We start from the raw sequence: 24,473 nt of genomic DNA, 5'->3' as shown, positions 1-24,473 counted from the left end.
TAGATATCTTGTTTTGTCTTGTGTACTCATGTCTTTGTGAGTCTTTGAAATTTTGGGTAAATGTACAATTGGATATTGAAAATACAAGTAATGTAAGTCACAAGGTGTTATTAGTCTTCCACTAAGCAAATAAAGTCATATTGAAAAATGATGAAATGCAGCCAAACACTTTTTGAAACTGATCACCCACAATTCACAAGTGTCTGGCCCAATGTGCCTAAGTTATGTTGTTGCCTGTATCAGCAAAACATTTCTTAATGCAACTTACATAATACAAATGCAACACGTAGTTATGAAATGTGTTTTGAAGCCAAACCTTTGATAATCACCATAGCCATGGATACCTTATTTAAGAGCAATTAATACAGTCACACCCAAAAACCCAATTAAGGGGTGTGTCGTCATGTAGATATGTAGTGCTGAAATATGTGAAATCTCCTGGGAGACTCATCTTTTCATAATTGGCACAATCAACTGAAAGGTGGCATCCTGCCTCACACTACTACAGCTCATCTGCTGGGTATCAGTGTGACAGTCAGCAGCTGTTGGGTAAAACCAACCTGGCTTTCCACATCCTTTTTTCACAATAAGAGGAATGATCACGAGGAAAAGCAGAACATACAGTTTGCAGGTACTCTGTGTTGCATCTAAACAATGACAATCAATGCTGAGTAGAGGAGAGGTGGTTGTGGCACTGATCCCATGGCACAGAGGTTGTGGGTTCGAGTCCCATGGAGGACACCACTGCTGTAGTATTGAGAAAGGCGCTTGAAAACGTACTACTTATCTCCAGTACAGAAAAACCAGCCACATGACTGTTTCACATAAAATGTTCAATTATTATAATGTTAGGCCTAGTTGTTCCGTTCTTATATTCTCCACATTCCCCACTGCATCTTCACTGTGTACAGATCTGAAAAATAATGCACACTAGAGCTCTAATACTTTTTTAAAACAGAAGAACCAAATACGCGCTGTGGAATCCGTGTATTAAGTGTGATTTAAGGAGAGTGGTAGTTAGATATCTCTCATTGCTGCTGAGGTTGGACAGGGGTGGCGTGGGTTAGAGTGAGGCAATTAACCACTGGCTGTGAGGCGAGCAAGGCCACAAACCTGCTGTCCTTTATCAGTATCACCGCCCTCTGTTCATGGTTCACTCTCCATGAATTAAAGCTGCCTGTGTCCAAACGACAGCCCCTAAAGTCCCCGGGTGGGCTACTGCCACCAGCAGAGCCATCCTGCTCAGCCTCAACCAGAGACTTGACTGCCAGTGAAGCCGCCGTGTCTGCTAACAAAGTTAGACTGGCTGCGGTAAACAACTCCTTTTACAGACATTTCAGGCTCAGACATGATCCTCGGATGAAAGCCTGCGGCCAACTTGTAGGAGGCTGACTGAAGCAACTCCAAATGAGAGCTGTTTGCAAAGGTCACATGACGGGTTGCGCCACAAAACACTTACTCTTATCTTTTCAGACAAACAAAGAAGGCCGCACTGAACCAAAGTCTAACCAGGAAAATAACATACCTGAAGCAGACAGAAAGGTGCAGATCATATTTAAGACTGAAAAAAGAAACAGATTTCCAAGGGCAAATGAAAGATTAAATAGGACGAAAAGTTGGAACACTGTCATGAGATACAGACAATTCCCTGCTTCTGGAGAGATTCTTGTATGCATCCAGGCACAGATCTATACCCTGAGTATCATTTGCCCAGAGAATGTGCATGCTATTAACGACACCTGAAATGATGAAGGAGAGAGGAGCAGACAGGAAGCAAAATGGTGGAGTGTGTGCAATGGAAGAGAACAGGTCATCCACTCCCTGTTGGAGGCCTAGCCTCCAGTCATTTATAACACATTTTCTCAGCACACCTTAAAATGGATTTATCTCAGTATATACAAGCAAGGTAGCTGAGCTTCTACGGAGCTGAGCCATTAACACCCATTCATCCTTTCCCAGTTGGAAAATCATGGGAGGGGGTAAGTGAATTGGCAGGTGGGTGGAGAATGCAGACAGGGCAGAGAGAATTAATCTACTGGTGCGACAGGCAGAAAACATGCAGCCGTGTGTACAGTATGTAATGCATACAGGTTCAGTCAACCAATAAGAAGAATTCAAGGATTAGAGAGAGAGAGTCCTCTTGGGGAATGCAGGTGAAGAGAGGGATACATGCTCAGACAGCACGCTCACACAGGTGTCTAAATGGTATGGAATGTATCCTGTGGAATCTTAAAAAACAAAACAAAAAAAACAGTTAAATCTGTGTGTCAGAATATTTTTAAACGTATTTCCTGTCTACTTCTTTCCTGAATCCTCAAACAGTTTCTCATGAAGTGAGAAAATATCTAAAATACTTGAAATACTTAACTATTCGCATGAATGTAGTTAAACATTGTAAAGGATCAAACTCAGACAGCCATCTTTAAATCCAACATCTGGAATATATTACAGCTTCAGTTCAAACTAAACTAAAGGGATGAGAGAGATACTGAGAAAAGTTAGTGAAAATTAGATGAGCACTGATCTTCTCCATTAATTCCTCTGTGGGGATTCTTTAAAGGCTTGGAAATTCCTAAACCTGACTTAATTGCAAAATGACACCCCTGGATGCACACACAACTAGGATGGAGTCAACACTGTTTCCTCAGTTCTTGTTACCACGGTAACAGGCCTAAACCCTCTCATTAAACCAGCTGGTTTTTGGACCACTATAGCCTAGGGCAGCTGAGCCTAGGGAAGTGTTCACATGTATATAGAACTGCAAATGAGCCTTCCAACCCCCACCCAACCCTACCCTGCCACCCCCACCTGTACAAAAACACATGCACACACAAATACACAGAAACACGCCACCACTAGCACCACCGCCCCTGCCCTAAATCCATCCACATAATCCCACAACAAAGACTGGAATTCATAAGTGAGCTGAAACAGCCATGGCTCTATATTCAATATATCGATACAGTGAGCAGAGAGGGTTTGTATTGTCTCAAAACACTGCACGCTTGAGGATGGCTGACACAGTTTGTTAATGTGATGCATCACCTCAGTGTATCAGGAGCTCCACAGCTCAAAGATCAACGCTAATACACACCATCCTTTAGACAGCCCACCCAGAGAACGACAGAAAGACTGACAAGGAACAGAACAATTGCTCTTTTAGATACTATTTGCTTGGTAAATACTTTCATTCCTCTTAAGCTTCCATTTTCTATTCTTCAAAAAGTGCTCCAGTGCAGTGCATAGACAAGACTATATTATTTTTTAAATGATGATGTCATTGACTTATATCATGTATCCCTGCACATTTGGTGAGATGTGAACAGTATTATGTGGACCACAATTAATTTACTAAGTAGATCACTAAAACCATGCAAAAAACATATTTCTCTTCCCTCCATGTCCTTAACAACTCCATTCCTGCAGCCATACCCATCACCTACCTCAGAATTCTCTTTCACCCCCCCCACCCTAATCTAAAGTGAGGTTGAGATTGGGTTGGAACCTTTTTTTCTCAAGTTCTCTGCATTCAATTCCCTGATTGAACAGCCTTCAGAAATATATTATTATCTGTACAAAATCTGCAGTATATTCACAATTTTAAAAACGAACGCAGAGAGCAGTTATATCCATATTTATGGGTTTTTCTTGTAACCGTATGTGGTCCATTAAACTTTAGGAGTAGATCTGATAGTAAAGGTCAAAAATAAGAGTTATATTATAGTCGCAATGACAAAAAAGGTATTAACATGGAGGTGTGCAATATAAGCACATTCTGACAAAATAATGCAAGGCCACATGCCTGGACAAATACACCATTCAAATGGGATCATGTATATTTATATCTCTAATATTTTTTTTAAATGTAATTTTTATATCAACTTTTTGAATTGAATTTCCAAATAGGGAATGAAGGGTCTCACTTGCTGAAACCCATGGTTCCTATACATTGAATTTATGTGGGCAGCCTGCCCAAAAATATTTTTTGTATGCAGTTTCTGTGAGACACGCCCACTAATTGCGCAGTTTACCACAATGCAAATGCGGTTCAAAATGAAAACGCGTATATACAACAAAAGGTGACTTTAGGGTATAGAATAATAGGTTTTCAAGACAGCAATCTTTAGCCCTCCAATTGTTATTTTGTCCATGAAATGTGACTTTATATCATAATAAATCCATCCAGGAGATTGTTGCCGTTGATAGCTTGGGTGTCATATGTGTTCACAAGACCACGTAGACGGTTGAACAGTTTATGTTTTAAATTCAGTATTCTTTTCAACCCGAAGCCTGCTTTACATTCCATGCAATTTAAAGGCTATATCACTACTAAAGATTCGCGATGCGACCATCTGCAACCGGCGACACATTCCAAAAACTGACCTGTTCACATCGAAGCCAATAGATGAGATGTTGTTTACGGTTACCATAGCAACGATTCTATCGACTTCCTGAGTTACTAACTTGTTACTTGCAGTACTCATCTGGCAAATATCAGTCAATATAGCAAAAATGGAGAAATAAAAGCAAGGCTTCTTAAGAGCCGAACATCCAGTGCCTGTAGCTAACGCACAGTTGTGCAGGGACTTAGATTTACCGTATGTTCTTAATCTCATCAGTCCTTTCCCCGAGCAGTAGGCTCACCAAAGAGCTGGCTTCACCGTTAATTCCGGACGAGACTACCCGTATACCGCGCGCTCTTAAATTAGCTAATTGCCGTACTGATTTTTTAAATGTGTTGTCATCAGTGCACCACCACCCTTCGCGCGCACCTCTCATTCCCAGCCCACTAATTCATTTTTTTGCGGGGAACACTGAAAGCAAAACGCCCCCAGATATAAACACGAACTGAATGAAGATGGCTGCAGTACAGGCCTGGCCAGGCATCACGAAGAGAAGATATCCAGTGTCTATACCCAGTGATGTCTGTGGGGTCACAGACTTCAGGCAGTCATGGAATACAAAGGATTTGCAAAAAAAGTAATAACTATAATGACTTTATTTCAGATTATGTTAAATTGTTCAATTACTTTTGCTCCCATAAAATGGGGGACTATGTATGTAAAGAACTGTAATTCCTACACCGATAACCCAATATAGATGGTAAATACTCTCAAATTAAAGCTGACAGTATGCACTTTAACCTCATAATCATTGTTTCATTTCTAATCCAATGTGCTTTGCATTTAACTGAATATAATTTGCATTTAACTGCCAATATTCCTGTTAATATGTTTTAACACAGACTATAACTGAAAACTAGCTATTAATGGGAGCTTAGAACGAGTCGCTGGCCTGAGGGAAGTCCTCCCTTTTTAGTAAAGTATGCCTTTCTATTTTTTCATTATTTTCATACCCGCAACAAAATTGGAATGTGCTGTCTGTCTTTTAACAAAGCTGTTATTAGTTAAATTGACGATAGTTATCACTACTCTTCTGTGTTCTGTGGTCAATAGTTATTGATGTCAGTATGCAGTTTATCTTTTTACAATTCACAATTCAGAAAAATCCCATTACAACCTAATAGAACCATTTACATTATGGCCGACATTAATGTTTTATGACTGACTTCAAACAGCTTCATATTTAGAACTAAAGTGCTTCTATAGTCTATAAAGTGGGAGCATAGTGTGACCTGATAATATACATCCAATATCACTGATTACTCAGAAGGCATAGTCCTCATTGTGGTGATATGTACACTCTTTGGGCATCTCATTGTCTTACTGAAGCCCCTAAATGGCAGAGCTTTCAAAAAAATTCAAAGATGCACTTCTCCAAAAAGCAAGACCTCAGATAAATCTGAGGAGTACAAAAATGGTATACGCCCAGCCAACAGAAGTGGGACTTTAATGGTTTTAAAAGGCTTGGTTGTGCAGGGTGGATTTTTCTTGTTACACTCTGTTTCGCAGCATCCAGCCCATATAAGGTTACATGGCCTATATGACATCATATGCATACTGTAGCACCCCCACAGAGGAAGAGGGCCATATCAGTGGCTGGTTATTTCTCTCCATGGTAGTGAATCTCTGGGGCCAGGACTGCCTGTCTCCTGCAGCTTTTACAGCTGCTCCACACTATGTAGAGGAAAATGGTAGTGAGGAAAGGGTTTGTTGTGATCTACACAATGTTAATGACCACAATTCTGTTTACAAAAGAATGACAGTGATCGCAGTTAGGCTATACCAAATACAAAAGCAGGACCATAATGACCACCAGTCATGATTCTCATCCCATGTATTATGTAATTTGTTACAAATAAAACCTTTACCGTCCCAATATTCCCTTTGCCTTCAATTCACACAAGATTCCTTTTGAAGGATTACTAGCCCCGTTTCCCTGGAGGTCCCCTAAGTTGAGGCAACACAGAATTTCAGTCAGTTCAGTGTATGTATCTATTCTGTGCATTGAAATGAATAAGTCAGATTCTTTTGTGAATTAGTCATTACATTACAGACATTTAGCAGATGCTAAACAACTTACAACTTTTTTTATTATTATTGTTTTTTTAATATAAACAGCTGGATATTCGGAAGCAGTTCAGCTTTAAGGGTACAACAGCAGCATCCAACCTGGGATCAAACCTGCAACCTTTAGGTTACAAACCTCGTTCCTAACCCATTATACAACACTGCAGATCATTTCAGAATAAGAAATATTAATTTGTATGTTAGAGATTTAATATCATAAACCTGATTATGACTTCAGAATCAAGTCATCCTTATTAAGGGTGCTCAGAATGATTAGGCAGGCATTATGCTGCCCCTCCCCTTCTATGTTGAATTCCACTGCTTGTTCATTTGGCAGCAAGGTTAAATGTGTAGCTAGCGTAGCTCTTGTGGACAGTAGGGCCCTCTTTGTAAACAGCTTTACAACAGGCTAAAGCCACTCCCATTCAGTGTCGACACAGTCCTCGCGCTTAATGCATCCGGTAAATCGATAAACACTTCATAACGGCCATTCAATCTGCAGCCTGTGGCACATCCGCCTCAGAGTGACCTTGTCAGCATCATTACAGACTCAGTAGAAGCCTGAAGACCCCAAATAAGGTGATTATGTCATTAAAAAAAGGCCTGTGCCAGAGTGGGGAGAGGAGCCAGTACACGGCACCAATGACACAGCAGCTCAAGGCTGGGCCAGCAAGTCGCCGCAGCGACCCTCTTACATCAGAGGTAAGAGGGCAGTCCAAACGGTACAGCGTCCCTTTAGCCTCAGTGCAATACAAATCCACACTTACTTTCATCATATGAATTTGAGCCATTTTTTGGCACACAGTGGCAATCAAACTTGGCACTGCCCCACCCCCCTGTCCGCCCCCCCCCCACACACACACACACAAACTGCACTGGGAAATAAGCAAGATTCCTGTGAGAGAAGCAGCAAAACTCTCAGAAATCTGGACATAATTGGGACAGCCTCAGCATGATTGTTGGTTGACAGTTTGTTCATGGGAGCTGCCCACACAGAAGTGTAATGCGGTTCCAGTCTCAGCAGTCTGTTGCATAGAGTGCAGTACTGATGACTGACAAACTGTCACAAGTCTGACGTGTTGGCTTTAAGAAGCTACTTGTTTGGCTCCCAGAAAACATATTGGCTCAAAACATGTTTTAGCCTACTTAGCATTAAACATAATGGGCCCCAGAGGGATTTAATGCTTGTAGCAATATAATTTTTCCCCCCAAAAAATTCAGTTGGTTTTGTGTCGTGTGCTATGAGCTGTGTACAAAACAGCCAGCTGTCAATTCCTGCATCTGTCTCAGCACAGTGGGGGAAAGGGAAACAATTTTTTTCTGGTTTGCAGCTCCAGCTCAGATTGCTCTGAAACAGCCTGCTGTCACGAAAGCAGAACGCCAACCTGCTGTGGTTCAAATGTGCCCCGCGTCACGTCAAGACCTCACCCTAACAAGACACATCAGAATCTATATTGGTTTGGTCACATGGTTCGGTGCATAAAAAAAACCAAACATATACTGTACATGTATGAATATGAAAACTGTAGATATGATCAAGACATGCCTCACAGCATGCCATGGAATTGAAAGAAATGCACAGAGTGCCATGCCTCTATGCTGTTAGCTCGACAGGGAGCTCAACAGCACAACAAGAGACACAAAGCCAGAGTAAAATCTTCCGGGCATGCCGGTAACTGCACCAGAAATAACAAGGCCCTGACACCACAGGGAACAAATATGACCCTTTGGAGATCAGCACAGCAGACGGCAGGTAGATTATTTAACAGGTACACTGAGTCAGCTTCAGACAGATGTTGGGGAAAAAAAACCTATGTGAATGTCAGCACAGATAATCTGGTGCACGTTTTAAGCATGGCATCGTACGGACTTTGTTATAAAAAATATAAAAAATATAAAAAATATTTTTTTGTATTTTCTAAACCAAGCCCTTTAGGAACAATGATGCAAAACAATTGGTGGCCTTAATTCACAATAATAGTCCTGTTACACATCCCGTGAATTGGAAAAATAAATGGTTCAGTGGGCATGATTAAACTCACACACAATAAAACAGTGTTTTTAGCACCATTGTGTACTTTTACATCATTTGTTCTAATAATTGAAATGATGACTTTGTTTAAAACACTGACCTAGTTTTTTATCCAAATATTTTTTGAATTCTAAATACAGGCTTTTTGCATTCATGCCCAAAACTAGCCTCCACTGTGTACTGCATGGCTATTGCTATGCCATACAAAACTACCAAAGAGCATACAATAGTCAACTTTAGAAGGAATAAAATTTGATAAAAAACTGTTCATGATCCATGAATTCAGAATAAGTGGTTGACAAACTCTTGCAATTCACTGACAGTCTTCATTGAAGAGTTATGAACATTTCAACATTTGCTTATGTAGTTGTCCAATGACCATGATATGCACTTTTGTACATCGCTTTGGATAAAAGCGTCTGCTAAATAAATGTATTGTAATGTAATGAAGCTAATATTAACCCCCCCCCCCCCCACACACACACACACACACACACATAATTCCTAGCAAACAAAGAAATAATGAAAATATTATCAAAGCACACAGCTACAGTTAGAAAAAAACAAACAAATATGCCAGGTTTCAATAACTTCCTTGTACTTGGTGAGATATACTGGTATGTATTATCAGTAAAGCAAATAAATATCACATTTATATTAGAAAGTCATTAAAGTTTCTGCAATAAAGTTACTGGATAACACAAGCTTATAATGCACATGAACACCATTGAAGAACATATGTAAAGCACGTTGGATTGCATAGAACAGCCCACTGAAAGCCTGCACTTTTTGCATGTTCTTTTATTATCCACCTTCATTTCAAGCAGTCATCCCCACATAGGAGGCTGGCAACAACCTCTTATCCTGCCCATGGCAACCTTTGGGGGAAAAGTAATCACCAGGTAAAATATCCATGCATGGGTGATGTGGTAGGTGCTATAATGAGGCTAATAATGTTCCTTATGCTGCACGGGTATGGCCTCACACTGTGCACAGAACCTAGCACATAACCAAATAAAATGGGAGACTGCAGAAATAACTGTTACAAAAATTGATTTGTCAATAAAAGTGGATTGATTAATAGGCAGGCATTGGAGATACACTAAATAGTTATCTGCTAAAACAAATTCCCATCACATGACAACTATCACAGCTTAGGAATGACATATTGGGACATCCTTCAAGTTAGCCTACCTATTTTATAAATGTATGCAAACTAACAGGTATTATGAATTGTACCAGTCACTTGACTTTGTTAAACAAATTTTATACTTTCAACATTTAAGTAACAAATAGGTGGACATGTACTGTACAAGCGATAAGCATACCATTTGGTCTTTTGCTTTGGGAAGGACTGCAAGTACTAGCCTATTATTGCACTATAAGGCAATGAATGTTTGCACATAGCTTCAGTGGTCATATATTTGTCTAGAAATATATATATATATATTCATGCACATCTGTTTCTGTGGTTGTACGGGGGTGTTGCCTGTGGTGTGGTATGTTGTTGATAAAGATAAAGTCCATATATTACTAAAGGATTACAGGGAGAGCAAAATGGTTTCCAACCAGGATGTGGAGAAGCTTGTGCAGGAGTTGATTAAAGTGCCCCATCACTCTACTACTCAAGGCATACGTATGCGTGTTTGCCCTCAGCAGAAGGTAGGGGTCACCCTCACTCATGCCAAAAAGTCTGGCTGCAAACGCTGTCGTCTGAGTGGATGAATGTCCAGAGCGGGACATGACGAAATCGGGGGGTTAACATGCAAGAATAAATGGGGTGCAAGAACATGCAGAGGTCGCATTAATATGCACACTGCCCAGAGGTACAGGGAACACAGTAATGACTCTGTTTGTTTATTAAGCGCTTTGCTTAAAAGGAACTCGAACACGCCCACTTCCCGCGTCGGATAACGCCGGCATGCAGTGAGATGTGTGCGGAGAACTGCCTGTTCTCGCTGCCCCGCCCCTCTGGGCTGGGGAGGGAATGAGTCACACAGCATGTGCAGACATGGGCTCATTTTCAAATGAGAGGGGGATGGGAAGAGAGCAAGGCCTCTCAGAAGTTATGAGCTTGACTCAACAGGGTCTAACCAATAGCTGAGGGCCAAACACACTGACAGCCTTCTTGTGGAATGAAATAGCAAGATCCAAATGTATTGGTTTTGGTTCTTCATGTCCAAAAAGAAAAGATTATGGCTGACACAAAGACAGAAAAGGACCTCTATCCCACTTTTCTTTACTCAAAATGTGTTCTGGTTTCACTTTTTCAAACAAACCAATAAGTATTATTTGAACATAAGCTGTATAGTTTGAAACACCATCCTTATTATTCAATTAATGTTGCAACCTATGCAGGCCTAGGTTTTTTGAAAAAAATGGAATACAATGTGGAATACCGGGGATCTAAATTCTCCCAGCTTTAATTTCTCCCAAAAAAACAGTTCTCCGCTAATGAGAGGCCAGCAGCAGGATGTATGTGCGATCTTAGACCCGTAGACCTCTGGGTCAATGGGGGCAGGAACCAGCAGGGAGGAAGGATAGCTAACACAGACATTTCTTTCACATTAGCTTTCAGCAGCACTGATGCACTCCCATCGTAAAAATCACTTCTAACACGCCACAATCCTTCTACTGTCCTCCTACAGAGACAGATCAATAATAAATATAAATATATTTTTTCTCCCACCAAATGGCTTTGGAGGCAATTAGCCAGAGCTCGTGACTCTGTTTTAAAAAGGGGGAAATTGTCTGCAAATGAATCGTTATATAATTTCCATTATACAGCATGGTGCTTTGAGCGGAGGAAAATATGAAATAGTTACAAGCAAGTAAACATCTTTCTTAAGACATTACATAACCGTGTTTTTGAGGTGAGGTTTGAGGAGTGATAGTTTCCCTGTGTGCTGCTTGGGGAAAAAGAGACGGATACTCCTTTGGAAAGGCTGCTTGGCCCATTCTTCCTGAGGCTACAGAAGGCAACCTGGTCACCAAGTGGAGTTGGAAAGGAACCCCCTATGAAGCAGAATTTAATGCATGGCCAGGAATTCCAGCTGACACCAGTATTTTCAGTTTTTTCTAAGGAGGCATTTGAGCTAAACGATGATCACGTCTTACATTTCACAACCTGCATAAACCCTGTGTGCTGGGTAAAGACATTCACTAACAGCATTCAGATGAAATGGCTTCTGGGTGACTGCTGAAGAATACCATCACATGGCAGAACTCATAGCCAGATATTTTTGTGACCACACCTACTCTTCAAATACTGACACAAAGATGAGCAACACCAAACACAATTTACCAGTTCACAATGACACAAAGTAGTCCCGAAAGACTTGGTTAAACTGGTGATAAAAATAAAAAAATAAATTTCCAACCCTATTTATTGATGTCTTTCCCACAGATCTAAATGCAGAGTCACTTTAGTCACTGTGCCTATTAAAACACTAGTCAGTTGAGCAGTCTTTGTGACTGAAGCGCCTGCCATCCATGCCCCAATAACGAACCCTCTTTCAAAGTCACTTAGAACTTTCTTAATGTCATCTTGATCAAAAATGGAGGTCAGCAGTGTCTGCTTAGCATTTTTATACATGCCACAGAGCATTATAGGATGTTCATTACTTAACTGTATCAGCAGTAAAGAAATGCGTAATAACTATAATGACAATAGGCCGATACAGACATTTCTGCTTCACAGATCAAATGAAAAGTAAAGTTGCAGATAATAAATGAAAAGCCATTTATAGTTCGGCGCAAAATGTAATACGCTGGACCCTCTGACTGAAGGGTCTTGAGCGTTGCGTCCATTTGCGATACTGATGATGTACATTTAATTACGATACGCTGAAATATTTTACCCCTACATATCAGTATGAATATTGGTAATGTATTAATGTACTGGTTACGCAATTGTTTGTTGTCTTGAATAAGGATGTCTGCAAGCAAATAAATGCATAGTTACTGTACAATATCTGTCACCACCCCTGCTGTTTCTGACAACTAGCCTACACTTAAGATCACCGTGCCTGTAGGGACTGTCCCGTCTCGAACGCAGTGGCGAGGCAGCTCAGGCGAGATAAAGGTAGGGGCTCTTGTGCTGAAAGCTGAGACAGTATGCTTTGCGACGCTGCGGAGGAACAGAAACGGAGGGAAACGGAGTGAACTCCCTTCCTTTTCCCTCCGAGCAGCCAATTTATCCATTTAGTGCATACAAATATTTTAAAAAGACGACCCAATTCACAGTATAGCAGTCAAGTAACAGTTCCCTGTCTAGGTGTCCTGCGTAGGCTACTGTTAGTATTTAATTGGCTGTAAGTTGTATGTAGACTATATTATCCAGGGGTTTTGCATTTATTTCTAAATAAAATCTTAAAAAAGAGGTTTACGATACATATTTTGAGGTCAGAGCATGAATTAGTTTACCAGCCTACTGTAGACAGTGTTTAGCCTAGTTTTGACCGCGGCATTGTTTCACCTCTTGCTTGCACTCCGCATTGTAAATTGGACTAATGAATTATTAATTTTTGCGACCTTTACCCGGATCAGCAGTCAAATTTGAGGTGCCATCTGACATTATCTGAACGAAAACCCGATCACAGGGCTGCCCCAGTAAAGCCGTCAGTTCCATAATTAATAAATGGATAAAATCATATTCATAAAATTCCCTACCCCACCGTCTCCGGGAGACACCATAGGCCTATAATACGAGGGAAAGAATCAAGTCAGCTACCTTATAAGGGCAGCTATCTAACCTATCACATTTAAAGCGAAAACAGCAGAAAAGCAGGAGAGAATACGAAACCAACGCACTTACTGTTTACTAAAGAGATGAAGCATAGCTCCACGGATATGAACGCGAGCTGCCGACAAGAGTTTGACTTCAGGCGCATTCTCGCTCTGCCCAACTTCCCCCAGTTTCCGACGATTTTAAAATCTCGGGAAATCTGTAACCAATGGTCGACAGAAAGTCCGGACTCAAGAGTAGCTACGCCAATATGTGCCCCTGGGATGTGCGCTGCGTTTTAAACACACCCTCCACACCACAAAGCTTACAGTAGCCGGGGCTATTTAAGACGACAGCGCTCCTATTTGAAACACTATTTAAAAAACGTTATATTATTTACAAATGTGAGAAAACAGGCAACATAAAATTTAATATTTAAAAAGTTGTAACTGTACAACTTATCTTTTTTTCCGCAAATTACGCAGAATGTATCTATGAAAAATACATTCAGTCAAATAGCACAAACAATAGGACATGAGGACAAACGTGACAACCCAACTGTTTAGTCAAATTATTATGTTCTACTGAGTCACAATCGCCATAAAATTTACATTTAAAATGGATGCAAATAATACAACCCGTCCTTAAATTTAATTTGTATTTAGAAACAAAACTTAATTTTACAAATTAATCGAATGGGCTATCCAGGAAGGCCAGCGCTGTTTGGAGTTTGAACTGATAAACTTATTTACAGATACTTCAATTCAAACGGGCAGTAGGCTAGCGTATTATTCACTAGTACATGCAATGTAATAATATCTCAGTGTGAGGAGAATCCTCAAGCTGATCCGGATACACTGTGCTGCGCTCATACAATCTAGTAAACCTCTTTTCGCCAGTCTGGTATGCTGCACGTATATAAGGTTAATATCATTCTTACATGCCCCTTTGCGAACATAAAGGACGGATAAAACTTCCCTCAAAATAATTAATATACTGATTTAACAATGTATATGCATATGATAACATCTGGGGGGAATTCCAAACAAACTCAAGCTACATGTGAGGTTTGTCAGAAAGCAGCCATTTTATTTTTTACCAGTTTCCTTATGAGACAATGCTATGCATAACCTGAGCCCATTTCTTTCCCAAACTCATCATAAGAGAGCAGTGGGCTTACATCTGAAATATTTTACTTTTATGAATTGCCTGTTCAAGGTTGACACAGGAGTATCTGCCTCTTGACAGAGGGCATTTTTAACATATTTATTTCTTTATTTAATCTGTAAAAATTGTCTTCATCGATAAAAAAATAAACCGAGCTGTAACTAAGTCATGCTAAATAAAATATATTAATCCAAGCGGTTCTGAAGCACATTCTCCCTGACAGTTACTGAACATTGCTACAGAGCATGTTAAGAACATGATCAGAAAGTGAAACAACTTTCTAGGTTGTTCTCTGGGTCTCCGGTCACAGTATAGTGTTTCACCACAGTTTCACACAGAGGCTAGTTTCCTTCTTGGACATGTTCCATTACCGTAGGGGACTGCTGCAAAGCATGAAGTGTCTTTGAGCCATGACTTGCATCTTTGACTTTTTATAGTCTGGTGTGGCAGAGATTTTTCATCCAGAGTACATTTTTCTGGATGAAAGAAAAATGTTAGTGGTATCCACAGTTACTGTGCTGCATTCCTACCTTAACATTTGTTGGAAAATAAGTTTCTTACCTGTTTTAAATTTTGTTGAGTAAGGAAGAGACTGGCAGACATTTATTCTATTTAAGGGGCAGATGCAAGGGAATGGTATTATAGAGGAGCCTGTCCTTAAAGCACTAATGCTATCTGAAGCAAAGGAATTGAGTCCCTAATTTCCACCACAGCAACAGTCTTCCTTTTTCTGTGCTTTCCCACAATCCCTTTCTACAATTTTTGCAATAGACTCAATGTTCCACTTCTCGGCCGGCCATGGCCCACTCATCCCGCCTCCTAATGTTTCCCACACTCCCCCAGACCGACAGGAAGCTGACCTCCCTTGAGACCTCCGTTCCAAGAGGGAAACAATAGCCAAGCAAGCATGTGTGGGAAAACAAGAAATGTGAACAAAATAAGACCCCTCGAAAAAAAGAAAAGAAAATCACTGCAGCCAAGCTTTTGTCATGAAACAAAGCCAGATGTATCCTCAACTTTTCAGGGACTTAGCAAACCTTCTGTAGACCATGACGTAGTAAGAGAAACAAATGTTCTTGGGGAAAATGTAGGCTATTAGGCCATGTTGAAAAGAATTCCAATACAAAGTTAGAGTAAAAAGAGCCAGAGGAAAAGTCAGACTGTAATACAAATTAGATCCTTAGAATTTTAAATAGGTTTCAGTTGAGAGCTTTTATTTAAGGAGTATATACCTACTTAAGATGTCAACCCATACTTTATTAAACCAGATTCGACATAGCATATGGCTTCTTTAAAGAAAATAAAGCCGGACAACCTCAAACACAAGCTGAACATTTTTAAGATGTTCAGTGCTCCTAAAATAATTGATACATAAGCAAAACCTATTATAGACAAGTCAGATTTACTGAAGTTTTGGCTTCTATACTCTATGACAAATGATATATTCACACATAAATTCCATATCTTATCCATGGCAGTGTAAGATGTCTGGTACTTTATTTGGTCTCCAATTCCAACGGTATTAGTACAGTATTTGTACTTGCACTCTGAAAATTTAATAACTTTTATTGCTGTCAAATGTTGTGGGAGATGCAGAATCAGTGCACCATAGGAATGAGGTGTTTAACCAATAATATTTATTGCCATATTATGACTGTAGTGGAGCAAAAATCAAGCGTACACAAGTGCCAGTCAAGGCTTAAAATGGGAGCCCAACAACTTTACACACATTAACCAAAACTGTGGCATAGACCAAACCTTGTGAATAATTAAGTAATAGGAGAATAAAGTGAGAATGTAAAACTTTGCACAGACTGATACATTAGTGCTGTGCTTGTTTGGCAATCTATTGCAGATTAAACCTGATGCGCATACTGCCATCTTATCATAAGCAAACAGCTTTGAGCTTGGTGTTTACTGACTGCCGGTTAAAAAGTAACTACTATGCCAAGGTGAAGACTGGGGACAAATGCAATTTCCTTTCATTGTAGGAATGTTCAGATACTACATGCTGTATACACTCTGAAGCACTGTACTCATCCTGTGCAAGATCCTCACACATTCAGTTTTGGCTGATGTCACTGAAACAGTCTTTTACTGTATATACACAGCACTTCCCATAGCATTGAAAAATTGTACACACCATAGTTTACCTAACCCCTGTATTAAACTATAGTATGCATGCTTTGTTCAGGGCTCTTTATTTGCAAATGATATCTTGAGTGCACACGCTGACAGAGAGCGGTGGACAGCACATTATTAGGTGAGCCAGTTTAACACACTCTGAGAGCGTAGTTTTCTTATTTGAAAGCATATTTTACCAAATTTATATTTTCTGGAATAACATTAACCATTATAACCATTAGATAGTGTTAGAAATATTAAGTTAAATCATTATAGTTATCACCAATATATCTCCAAATTCCCATCTGAGGGATTCTCATGTCAGCTAGCTAGCTAACTAAAGTTAATTAGTGTTAGCTATCTTGTTTAATATTAATTCTGATTTTATATTTGGCTGTAATTATCTAGTATTGGATAGCAATTACCAGAACAACATACTTTAGTTTCTTTAAAGTCTTCTTGGCATCAATGGCATACATTTTTTCCCATTGTCAGATGACCATAAAAACTGAACATATAAACCGATTTTCCCATGTAGGGAATTTAAAAAAACTTTAAAATATGGCAATACCAAGTAAAGTACTGCGAGTAGCTCTGATTTTATTTTATATAAAATGTTTGCTAAAATCAGGCATTAAATCTCCATGCAGCCAATGTTCCATTTTCAATCACAGTGAGTACACAAGAATGATTAGCTACTTTGGCTACTGTGAAATGCGAAGAGAATGCTAGGAGAGGTAAGGGCTTTGCTGTTGCAAGCAAAAACATCTTTTAAGGTTCCTGGGTGCGACTCCTGTAAGTTATTCCCATTAATGGGCAGCTTCTTCAAAACTGACACCCCAAGGCATGAGCCCAGCTAGAGAGACATTCCAGGCAAGTTCTTTCATGCATGTAACACAAGCAAATAGAAGTCATCACAATGAGCAGCAAGCAAGCATAGCCCCAGTGCTCAGTAAAATATAGCTGAGCATTTAAAAACTATGCACCTGAGACAACGAGGGCTGTTTTCTATCTGCCTGAATTAACAGACACGGACAACTTTCATTCAGCATTCGCAGGCAGGCGGCATGATTTGGGCAATGATGAGAGGTACTAATTAGAAATTAAATGATCTCCCAGATTGAAAATGGGATGGAATCAATGTTTACTTAAGTACAGTGCCTGCATATCACCCAACTGGCAAGTCACATTTCTGACAGGTGATTTCATGGTTCACCATACATGACACCTGAGACATCAACTATAAAAACATCACATAAAATGGCACAACTCTGTTAGGGAGAGGGGGAAGGGGACTGCAGAAAGGAAACAAGAGTGCTTGTAACAATATACACATATTCCACACAAAAAACTGCATAAAGACAGTAAGAGTGCTTATAAGAATATATATATATTCCCCCAAAAAACTGCAGAAAGACAGCAAGAGTGCTTGAAATAATATATACATATTCCACACAAAAACACTGTTTTAAGTTTCCAATGCAGAAAAAGCAGTAATAGTCCATTAAAAGAGCCATGGCTGACTTGAGGGAATATGTGCCAGCAGAAACCATTGCCACTAACCTGTCAAGTGGAGAGGACATTTTGTCTGCATATACAGTACAGTACCATTTTGAAAAGAAGTGTGTGATGGAAAGAACTTTCATGTCATAGGTCAAATAAGAGTGCTATGTTCCCCTGCTTTTTCACTATTGTCAACTGTTAATGTCACTTAAAAAGTATTTTTGTCTGGGCTGTGCTGTCAATACTTGTAAAAGCCACAAAATGACTGATCTTACAAAGTGGTGCTCAGGAGGTCTGAAGTAAGCTCTGAGCAGTCTGATCTGACTTCATGCTTGGGTTCTGAAATGGGCAGATGGCAATGAGAGTTTTTTCTCGATCACGCTCACTGGAAGTGGAAAAAAGTGATTCCAGACAAATATCCACACCCTGACAAATACACTACAAGGCCAAAAGTATGTGGACATCTGGCATCCAACATCTCTCCCAAAATTATGGGCATTAATATAGAGTTGGTCCAACCTTTGCTGCTATAACAACCTCCACTCTTCTGAGAAGATAGATGTTGGAGCATTGCTGCAGGGAGAAGAGCATTAGTTATTGGGGGACTTCACTCTAGTGTTTATTTTGCACCTCTACATCATGAACCTATGCACTTGTTGTACGTCGCTCTGGATAAGAGCGTCTGCTAAATGCCTATAATGTAATGTAATGTAATGGGACAAGGCTGGGCTTGCAGTTGGATTTCCATTTGATCCCAAAGGTGTTGGATAGGGTTGAGGTAAGGGCTCTATGCAGGCCAGTCAAGTTCTTCCACACCGCTCTTGACAAAATCATTTCTATATAAACCTCGCTGTGTGCCCGGGGGCATTGTCATGCTGAATCAGGAAAGGGCCTTCCCACAAGCTCAAGAATCATCTAGAATGTGATTGCATGCTGTAGCATTAAGATTTGCCTTCACTGGAACTAAGGAGCTTAGCTCAAACCATTAAAAACCACCCCAGACCAAGCGGTGTCCACATAATTTTGGTCATATAGTGTACATGTACTGTAAATACACACATTCAGAGAAACAATATATAGTTACTCGTTCAACTGAAATATTGCCAAACATTCTGTTATGCAATTGCAGCAATCCCGGCTTTGCCTGTTCATTAACCAAGTAAGGTTTTGTCTACAAAGCAGCTTAATTTAGAAACAGTCTGGCAAAAACAAATTATAATCCACTACATTAAAAAGAATGAAGGCAATGGAGGTTAACATGAGTTTGAAGTTTATTTGCAGTCACTGATGTTCAGACCACAATTTTTGAGCAGTGTGGTTCCATCCAAATTAGAGGCACTCATTCTGTTGTCTCTTATATTGCTTTGCAGTGCAAGAAACAAACAAATCATTGTATTAAGTGTAGTCCCTATTACATATTTAAGAAGCAGGAGATCACAATCCACTCAGTAAAAAGGAAACATGCTTGGAAGGTTTAATACCATTTTGGTACAACAGCAGCTCTACATACCGACGTTAGAAGTCTGTTTCTGCCATTGTTGAAGCTCAGCACATTCTGATTTGCTGCATAATTTTGGACACTCATAAAGGGACATTGTTGAATACAGCACTAAACATCTGTAGCTAACACTCCAATGAAACGTCACCAGCATTCCAGGTTATTAGAGAATCTTTCTTTACAGTTCTAATTGTCCAGACAAAAGCCACAAACACTCTAAAGGTGTGATCAGACTTACATGGTATCTTCATGTACATACATAAAACAATCTCTTTCCAGTTATACAGAGCAAATGTTATGTTGGATTATCAGATTCTACAGTAAGCTCTTACCAGACCATGCTATTCAGCATATTTCTTGGTTTTTACTCCCCTTTCCCCTATTCACATTACTGAAGAAAGACTTGCCAAATATAATGCTGCAAGAACAGGCCAATTACCAGTTCTTTGAGCATGTTGTGTCCATGTTTACAGGACCTCAGAGACCAGCATTTGAAGAAGGACAAAAAGGTCAAAGAGTCCCCCTGTGACCATCAGACAAAAAAGGCTTTACAAGCTGGTTCTTTGTCCCCCATCCAGTGACGTAAGAGCAGACATCTAGACTAGAGAGCTCAGAGCACGTTCATTACGTACAGTGACTAGAAGTCACTAAAAACAAAGTAAAAACAAAATGATAAATCTGCAACTGTGTCACCATGCTGTCTTCTCTATCAGAATAATTGAGAGCATTATTGACTCAGCCTACTCTCAAAGAAGACTCTGCCTACAGTGTAATGAAATCCTAAACTACAAGATGTACTATTGAAGACATATATTATCAAAATTATTGATCCATCTAAAATATGTAATATTCAACATAACTTTCCTTTATTAGCTTATCACTGGCCATCAGTGCATGCCTCTTTGTCATTCAGTATGGAGGCATGGTTGTGTATCCAAGTGCTGCTAATTCTGTTTTTAAAGGCACTGATTTCCCATCTCATTCACTCAAATGCAGACCAAATATAAAGCCATCATTCTGCCCTCTGTCCATCACTGTTCTAAAAGGCACTTTGTTGAGGAAATGACACACCCTTTCAGAAACAGAACAGATAACATTAGCTAATTTAAGATACAGTTCTGATTGTTTTTATAATTAAATCAATAAATAAGACAGTATGATCCTGTTTTTGGTCAGGTATGTTAAGTTATTGGACATAACCTATAGGACAAAGCTTTTTATGTGGAATCATCTTTTTTTTAAATTATGTGGATTGGATGGAATTCATTTATTTACTGTATAATTGGCAGTGAGAAAACATGCAAAAATCAGAAGAGCGATTTTTATGGACTGTTAACCCTGTGAAAAACTATTTATGGTGGCTTGATATCATCATCCATCATTCTGGTAGCAGGTGTGTATTTGGAGCGTCCTTTGCTTTAGTGTGATTTTAGGCCAGATGACAGCCCTGCTCTGGCCACCCTCTACAGTGCCCTGCAGTGCACCTCTGTTTCTGGGTTCCCTGCCAAATGAGTTAAAGTGACTAAAGTGACAGAATGGAAGTCATCAACGGTCCGGATACGGATCTGGACTAGACTCTACTTTTTATCGTGCGTCTAAACCATGATCAGATCTCAATCAGCATAAATGGATGAAAAAAAGAGATACAATAGGGCATATAAATTCAACCAAAACCAAGAGAACAAATCCTGACCGTATCTCCTTTCTCCCTCTCTGCAAGCATTTTTATATATTGAGTGATGATTTGTTGCCCATCTTCTGTACAGATCTTCCTTCTCCTTCACTTTCACACCTTCTTTTTTCTATTCTGACTTTCAGTTCAAGTAAAATCAATTCAGTATTATTACTACTTTATTGAAATGAGAACTTGAATAGCCATGGCACATATGCTGTTAACAAACAAGTGCGAACACAAATACAATTTCAAGAATATGTCAGAATTGAACATTCCTCCTTAAAGAGACAAGTTGCAAGTGCACAAAAACGTAAATACCACCAAGTGCTGAATTATTTGCGTGGGTTGTGGCTCACTGAGGCAATAGAAAGTGAAGCTTTTCTGCCTGGCCTGTAGTGCCTCACTTTCAGATTGAAAGACAAGCATTCCTTTGACTATGACCACAGGCACATTTGTAATATTTCATGGAACTAAATTTCTATGTGGTGAGATAAAATGGAGCTCCAGCAGCATATCTAGTTATTCATCTTGCTTGGATTTATCAAAGTGTCTTTGCTATACCACGCCACACCAACAATGAGCACTGCAGCTTATTTTGCACTTTCATGAAGAAGCCAGTGATGGTTTCTTGGATGAAAAGACATGCAACATACTAAAGAAGACCTATCGCTGATAGGAGGAGAGGCACATCTTTAACTGACGATAACATGTAGATGCCAAGTGAGTTCACAGAGGACAGTTGGGCAGCAGTAACAAAAAGAAACCTAAATTCAGGCTCAGCCTTCCTAAATGTGACAAAACCAATTAGGTCCAGGAATCTGATCCAATTGGATTGCTGGACATAGGAGGCTAATGTAATGACATAGCCCAAAATTACAGGGTTAAGTTTGTGCTTGGAGTAATTGCATGTATTTATATACAGGGCTTCACGTTAGAGATTTTTTCCATTGGCCCAACTGGGCCAGTAGGTTAGTGCTCTATCTACCCAATAACATTTTTACTGGCACAGCCGTAACCAATTTTTTATAGACCACAGAACCTGCATAATAATGAATGTCTATGGCAGTGGTTCTCAAACTCAGACCTGGGCCTCATGTTTATGCTGTTTTTTTTTTTTTTTTGTGCAAGATACATGCCCATACACTTAGGGTATTGTCCAGTGGGATCACCCAGAATACAGTAACAAAGGAGAGAGTGCCAGTGGCTGAGCAGACAGTACATTTGTGGTACTGACCCAATTGGGCAAGTTACCAATCAATCAACTGGCCAATAGCAAACCTATATTGGCCCCCAGCCATCAGGTCATCCCAATTGTCAAGCTCTGATATATATATATATATATATATATATATATAAACTGAATGTAACGTATTTTACCATGGAAACACAATCTCTTTGTTGTGCCTCTGTACTTGGTTTTGTTGTTTGTGTGGTGTGTTTTCCCCCAAAAGGTGATGTCATTTTATCTGAGTAGTACATAATTTATTCTAATGCTCAAATTGAGTTTGTTAATGTGATGCAACCATAATGATGTGGTGGTCCATTTAGATACTTTCTCTCTCTGGCTGTGAGCACAATCTTCTGTCCATTCCCATTGTGTCCACCCTAACCAAATAAGCCCATAAAAAATAAAAAAAAATTAAACAGATGACCAAAGGAAACAACACTGTAGAAATCTGTAGGCAATCGCCAAAATGCATTTAGCAATTCAAGGTAAAGATGTGTTTGCTTTTACTCTTCCTTAACAGCAATGGTAACATAATCAGCCATTCTAGCATTTTAATTGCGGACACGATATATTTTAAACACAACCAGAATTACCCTGTTTCCAAAAGGGTCAGAAGTGCTCGGAGAGACTAGTGATGGATACTGCAGTCCTGCTCCACTCTTTACAGCAACTACCTCAGGTGATACAACTGGTATCAATCTTGTTGCATGTATTTTAATTTATACCCCTCTGTTCTGCTGATACTCTGCCATGAAAACAGCTCTGTAAAGATGCTGTAAAGACATATGGGTAGAGCCAAAGTCCCTCAGCTCCAGAACCCCCCACCCCCAAAACACAGTATTATACACAGATCCTGCCTCCAGTAGTTTTTACCGTCCACCAATATTTTGGTGACATCTTTCACCGAAACAATTTATTTCATGAAAATGTAATTTTTCAACTATTTTTAATATCCTACTGCAGACTAAAACTGCAATGCACAAGTACCACCTGCAAGCTTACATTCGGAATTCAAGTGCCCCAGAATTTCATTCCGCTTTCCTTCCTGTCCATCCTTTGCACTCTGGCATGTGGTCTGACAAATTCACAGATCAAAAGCCACATACAACAGAGACTCAGCTTCACCACCTGTGTGTGTGTGTGTATGTATGAGTCTGTGTGTTTGTGTTCCATTTCCTGAAACACATGCCCCTCCCCCTAGTTGTCACTGCCTGGGTTCAGGATTAGGTCCTCCTCAGACACTGCCAACAGCCAAACATCTGCAGCACAGGGCTGTTGGGCAGGTCTGAATATTCCAGTACACTGTGTGTTCTGTGTGTTAATGGCCAGATAACACACGGTGAAGGCCTTTAAAAACAAAAAAAGAGAAAAACCACTGCAAACCCAGCGTCTCAAAATAGCTGAACGCTGCTCTTTACCATGACTGAAGAATTAGCCTGCGTGGTGTTCTGTGTGTGAGGTACTGGTACTGCTGTAGATGTATTCTTGTGCAGTTTCAGATGGATGAGGGGCTTATGTGTATATAAGAGCAGAGCCATCACAAAGCAAACAAGAACTAAATATAACTAGAATCATGAACAGCCTGTTACATATCTTTGAATTATACGCAAATAGAAGATTCCAGCATTTTGGCATGGCTTTGTACAGATTAATTAATTTTTCTTCATGGGCTATGACACTTGAAACCTTAAGCATGAAAAGAACAAGCACTTATCCTTAAGAAAACGGATGTTTTTGGAAAATCAAGGTTTCTGAACAATGCTGGTCTCCGAATGTGCCTGGACCATTAATGGGGGGCACTGTCACTTGAAATGCAGTCACAGAGTGCACTACTTCTGCTCTAAATATGAAGGACAGCGGAGCTTTTTCCAAGCCATTAATTGCTCTGCCTCATACGTGTCATCTGGTACACAAACCGTTTGTCATAATTTTACAGATGAGCTCAGAAATTAACAGTCAGATGATTTCTGTTAGATTTTTTTCTTTCCATTGTACCGATTTCCCTTTTGTTGACATGCAGTACAGCTAAAAGAAAACCAAAAATAAATCC

The 24,473-nt window shown here is 39.8% G+C and overlaps 1 protein-coding gene across 12 annotated transcripts in view; it reads right to left on the bottom strand.

The window, feature by feature from the left end:
• The window catches only part of LOC135239253 (disabled homolog 2-interacting protein-like), a 247,700-nt gene that overhangs the window by 51,401 nt on the left and 171,826 nt on the right, over window positions 1-24,473 (bottom strand). Inside the window, exon 1 of one of the 12 annotated variants that reach the window (XM_064307797.1) lies at window positions 13,319-13,622. The exons of the other annotated variants lie outside the window; for them this stretch is intronic. Within the exon in view, the coding sequence (XP_064163867.1) occupies window positions 13,319-13,341 (23 nt within the window). The 5' untranslated portion in view covers window positions 13,342-13,622. Of the gene's footprint in view, window positions 1-13,318; window positions 13,623-24,473 lie in introns of those variants that run through there. 12 annotated transcript variants of the gene reach the window in all.

This window comes from Anguilla rostrata, chromosome 14 (assembly GCF_018555375.3).
Source record: "Anguilla rostrata isolate EN2019 chromosome 14, ASM1855537v3, whole genome shotgun sequence".
Classification (NCBI taxonomy): domain Eukaryota; kingdom Metazoa; phylum Chordata; class Actinopteri; order Anguilliformes; family Anguillidae; genus Anguilla; species Anguilla rostrata.
The sequence above is the reverse complement of the archived record's forward strand: the minus strand, read 5'-3'. Positions and strand labels throughout refer to the sequence as shown.